The sequence below is a fragment of the Bidens hawaiensis genome, unplaced genomic scaffold (assembly GCF_021521415.1).
Source record: "Bidens hawaiensis isolate Kalapana, Puna unplaced genomic scaffold, B.hawaiensis_p1.1 tig00068476_1, whole genome shotgun sequence".
In the NCBI taxonomy this organism is placed as follows: domain Eukaryota; kingdom Viridiplantae; phylum Streptophyta; class Magnoliopsida; order Asterales; family Asteraceae; genus Bidens; species Bidens hawaiensis.
In genome coordinates this window covers 7,749-13,210 of record NW_027502090.1, presented here as the reverse complement: position 1 = coordinate 13,210, position 5,462 = coordinate 7,749, and the positions used below count along the sequence as shown (strand labels likewise).

Genomic DNA, 5,462 nt, shown 5'->3' with positions numbered 1-5,462 from the left:
AACAAATAAACCAGAACTTAAATACATTCATATTCACACCTATTGACAACCCAACCCAGATAAACCCGACACATTGCCCGTAAACAATCTAATCTTTTCAAACAAATAGAGATGCGTGTTTTCGGTACAGGTACCGAATAAGCATTCCTATCTTCAGATAATATAAAAACCATAAGGGGTGTATTGCATAAGTGTAACGTAACTTAATAAAAAATAAACATATCTCTAGATCCCGTCCTGCTACACACACTCATTTCATTTCATTCAATAAACACAAAACCGAAGGCCGATTTCACCGTTTTCCGATCCAAATTCACTCCGATCTCGAACCGGAATCGGATTAATTACCGCCGGTAATATAATATCTTATCTTCATTCACTCTCCTCAATTAACTATCACCAATTTCTGCATCTATTGCTTTATGTTATATATATAAGATTATAATAATTAATAATCTCACCGTAATTTGTGATTCAGAACGTTAGGATATTATTATTTGATTTTCCCCAAATTTGCGTGCCCTAATTTGTTCTGATTTGTAATTCTAGGGTTATACGTTCAGATCTCGGTATTTAGGGTTAATATTTCTGTTATTAGTTGAATATATAAGTGATTTTAATTGAGCAAATAAATTTAGGGGTGCAAACGGCTCTATTTTCAAAGCTCTAGTAGATTTTCAAGGTTGAGCTCGGCTTGTTTACTGTTTATCAATTATTTTGTATATAAATGTAATTATTTTTATATATTTTTCTATGATAATTTTATGTGTAAAATAATATTATTATTAATTATTTTTATTTATTTTTTCATAACGTTATATATATTAATTAATAATTATTAAATACACATTTTTTTTTAAATTATATAAATGACAGGCTCGTTTAGGCTCGCGAGCCGGCTCGAGCTCGATAAGTGAAGCTTGGGCTCGGGCTCGTTTATTAAATGAGCTTATTTTTACGCTTGAGCTCGGGCTCGTTTATTAAATGAGCTTATTTTTACGCTCGAGCTCGGGCTTGGGCTCGATTAACCTCGGCTCAATCGAGCTTTTTAACGAGCCGATCTCGAGTTCGGTTTGTTTGCACCCCTAATTTAAGTCTTAGAATGAATTAAATTTGGTATTGAATTGCTCAATTTGAATTTGACCAAACTTAGTTATTTGTTATACTAATTTTGAAATTGAGGATTAAGTCTTAGAACGAAAAATTTGGTACTGAATTGCTCAATTTGGATTTGACTGACTCTGATGCAGTTTTTTAACTCAAGATTCAAATTGTTAAACCGAGGATTTTATGTTAATTGTTATATAAAGTGTGCGCATACACAATGACACAAAGTTACTCAGATTTGAACTTGAGATTCATATCGTTGAACCAAGGATTTTATGTTAATTGCTATATAAAGCGTGCGCATAGTCATACATAAAGTTACTCATATTTGAAATCGAGATTCATGCTGTTAAAACTGAGGAATTTATGTTAATTGCTATTTACAAAGGTGAAATTGACGATGAAGTTTTACAATGAATCAAATTTTGTACCGGATTGCTCAATTTGAATCCGACCAAAACTGCTACAGTGTTTCACTTTCCGCTTGAGTTTCTTATTGTTTAATCGTGTATTTTATGTTAATTGTTATATAAAGTGCACACACACAATGACACAAAGTTACTCAGATTTGAACTTGAGATTTCTATCGTTAAACAGAGGACTTTATGTTAATTGTTGTTATACTCATGTTGAAATTAAAGATGTAAGTTTTAGAACGAATCAAGTTCGGTACTGAATTGCTTAATTTGAATTTGACTGAATCTGCTGTAGTGTTACAAACTCCTGACAACTATGTCGATGGTGGATGAGCCGTTGTACCCCATAGCAGTACTGATTGATGAGCTAAAGAACGATGACATCCAATTGAGACTAAATTCCATCAGAAAGCTTTCTACAATTGCACGCGCGTTAGGTGAAGAACGGACCAGGAAGGAATTAATTCCGTTCTTGAGTGAAAACAATGATGACGACGATGAGGTTCTTCTCGCCATGGCTGAAGAGCTAGGAGTGTTCATACCTTATGTTGGAGGACTTGAATATGCTCATGTGTTGTTGCCTCCTTTGGAAACCCTTTGCACTGTCGAAGAAACATGCGTGAGAGACAAAGCTGTTGAGTCTCTTTGCAGGATTGGATCACAAATGAGAGAAACCGATTTGGTTGATTGGTTTATACCCCTTGTTAAGGTTTGCTTATTTGTTTATTTCCTTCATAATCTGTTCAAGTTTTAAACTTTTTATAAGTTTTATTTGTAATGTTGCAGAGGCTAGCAGCTGGTGAATGGTTTACTGCTAGGGTTTCTGCTTGTGGGCTGTTTCACATTGCTTATCCGAGTGCATCCGAGATTTTGAAAACAGAGTTGAGGACTATATATAGTCAGTTATGTCAAGATGATATGCCTATGGTTAGGAGGTCGGCTTCTACAAATTTGGGGAAATTTGCTGCTACTGTGGAACCGGTTCATCTGAAGACTGATGTCATGCAGATATTTGAGGATCTTACTCAAGATGGTATTTTTTCCCCTAAATATGTTACCTTTGAGCATTTTAGTAATCTTGAAATGATTTGTTAATGTAAATTTGTTTCTACAGATCAAGATTCTGTGCGCTTGCTTGCTGTCGAGGGCTGTGCTGCTCTTGGCAAGTTGTTGGAACCACAAGACTGTATTGCTCATATTCTACCTGTCATTGTCATTTTTTCTCAGGTTAGTTAATGTTTATATTTTCTTTTTAGAAAATAATTTGTAATGCATAATTTTCTCAATTTCACATATTCTTTTATGTCCTCATTTCTTGTCCTGCATTGTTGGATTAACATTGATACAGTTGCACTAATTCATATCCATATTTTTAGTTTTCTTAATATTTGAATGGGTGTTCTAATTTAGGACAAATCATGGCGTGTTCGTTATATGGTTGCAAATCAGCTGTATGAGCTATGTGAAGCTGTGGGTCCCGAACCTACCAAGTATGTTTTCACTAAATGTTTAATGTACCTGTTTGTGAAAATTCTATGTTAGTAAAATCATACATTTATAGGTTTGTAAACGAAGCAAACGAACACGAACAGGGCATGTTTGTGTTTATTCGTTTGACTTCAACTGAACAAACGATCAAACATGAACATTTAAATAAATGGGGTTCTCCTGTTCATGTTCGTTTGTTAAGAAATTTAGCTTGTTCATGTTTCTCTATGTTTGTTTGGTAATAGTTAAATGGAACGGTTCACAAACGTAAATAGGCAATTGTAACTGAACATAGATGAACGCATATAAACGATAATAATTAAGCAGATACCAATTGAAAGTAAATGTGAATATTAATATGGTGGGCCTAAAAAGGTAATGAAACTAGATTAGATTGTACTTAGTGACATTCTGATTTAAATAATGTAACAATTTAATATAACAAGAATAAATCTTTATGAGCCTAACAGGCTAATGATAAATGAATATATAAACGAACACACTTAAACATAACGAACATAAACGAACGGTTTATTGAACGGTGGGCCGTTTACATGTCTATTTATTAATCTTTCTTTCTTCTGTTATATTTTATGTTTTTTTAATATTAATTTGATTTTGATTGCACCAAAAAATAGGACGGATTTGGTTCCAGCATACGTGAGGCTGCTTCGTGATAACGAAGCTGAAGTGCGTATTGCAGCCGCTGGTAAAGTCACCAAATTCTCTCGCATTCTCACTCCTGAACTTGCTGTGCAGCATATTCTTCCATGTGTCAAGGCAATTATTTAATTAGTTATTTTTTTTTCATACTTTATATATTTATTTTGTTTTTTTACCATTTTCACAATTGCATCCAGGAATTGTCTTCAGATTCTTCCCAGCATGTTAGATCTGCTCTCGCTTCTGTTATTATGGGCATGGCCCCTGTTTTAGGCAAGGTAATCATTTGTAGTTTTTTGTAATATCTTTCATAGCATTATAGTTAAAATAAATTTTCGTGATCATATCTAATATGTTAATAATACAGGAGTGATAAAGCTAAATTAATATTTCACGATTATATCTAATTATGTTAATAATACAGGAGTCTACTATTGAACAACTTCTGCCTATATTCCTGTCACTTTTGAAAGACGAGTTTCCAGACGTGCGTTTGAATATTATTAGTAAGCTGGATCAAGTGAATCAGGTAGAATTCCTTCGACTATATTATTATTATTATTATTAATTGTATAATTAATTAATTTTTAACATTATGTTTTTATGTTTGGTTAAGGTGATTGGAATCGATCTTTTGTCACAATCATTACTTCCAGCAATTGTGGAACTGGCTGAAGACAGGCACTGGAGGGTCCGTTTGGCTATAATCGAATACGTACCGTTGCTAGCAAGTCAATTAGGTGTCGGGTTTTTTGATGAAAAACTCGGTGCTCTCTGCATGCAATGGTTACAGGACAAGGTTTATATATCTACCTTTTTTTCACTAAACATAGCGTGTAATAATATTACTTGTTAGCGTGTCTTTAATATTACTATATCGGCAGGTTTACTCCATCAGAGAAGCTGCTGCTAACAACCTGAAACGCCTCGCAGAGGAATTCGGTCCCGATTGGGCCATGCAGCACATTATTCCACAGGTAAAAAAATAGTTTTCTGAGTAATATCATTTTCTTAAATTTAATTATACATATATTTGCGTGTTCACAATTTCACAGGTGTTGGAAATGGTTAACAACCCGCATTACTTGTATCGTATGACGATTCTCAGTGCAATTTCTTTACTTGCTCCTGTTATGGGCTCGGAAATCACATGTTCAAAGCTGCTTCCTGTGGTCGTTAATCTAGCCAAAGACCGGTATTTGCATTTATTATTAATGCTATTATAAATTTATAATCATTATTTGTGACAAAGTTAATGATATTTATTTGGCTTCGTTTCTTAACGTGTTTCCTTTTCAGTGTGGCGAATATCAGGTTTAATGTGGCGAAGGTGTTGCAGTCTTTTATTCCTATCGTTGACCAATCTGTAAGCAACTTTTTTGATTATCATTTGATTTGTTTATGCATATGCATGCATAATGAGCTCGAGTTATTTACATATTTATAATATTTGTTAAGGTGATGGAGAAGACGGTTAGGCCATGCTTGGTTGAGCTGGCAGAGGATCCGGATGTGGATGTTCAGTATTTTTCAAAACAAGCGCTTGAAGCAATCGATCAGGTGATGATGTCTACTTAAAGCAAGTTTTCATAAAATTTGGTTTGTGGACATTGTTGTAATGTCAATGTGCGCATCCTTTCGTTACCAAACATAGATACAACCCGTCTGTGTTCCCGTTCTTACCTTTTGGATGCAGATTAAGATCTTGTTTTTTGTTGTTGAAAGTTAAAACCGTGATGTTTGTTGTTTAGTTTGTAATTTTGACGTGTTGATAGCTTCGATTAATCG

At 34.0% G+C, this 5,462-nt stretch overlaps 1 protein-coding gene across 1 annotated transcript; it reads left to right on the top strand.

The window, feature by feature from the left end:
* Window positions 1-268: 268 nt before the first annotated feature.
* LOC143605177 (uncharacterized) lies at window positions 269-5,462 on the top strand. The gene is made up of 13 exons (XM_077081394.1): window positions 269-353; window positions 1,819-2,232; window positions 2,310-2,556; window positions 2,638-2,750; window positions 2,934-3,013; window positions 3,650-3,791; window positions 3,872-3,952; window positions 4,099-4,203; window positions 4,291-4,473; window positions 4,559-4,651; window positions 4,730-4,869; window positions 4,974-5,040; window positions 5,133-5,462. The coding sequence occupies exons 2-13, from the start codon at window positions 1,840-1,842 to the stop codon at window positions 5,250-5,252; spliced, it is 1,764 nt and encodes a 587-aa protein (XP_076937509.1). The 5' UTR covers window positions 269-353; window positions 1,819-1,839; the 3' UTR covers window positions 5,253-5,462.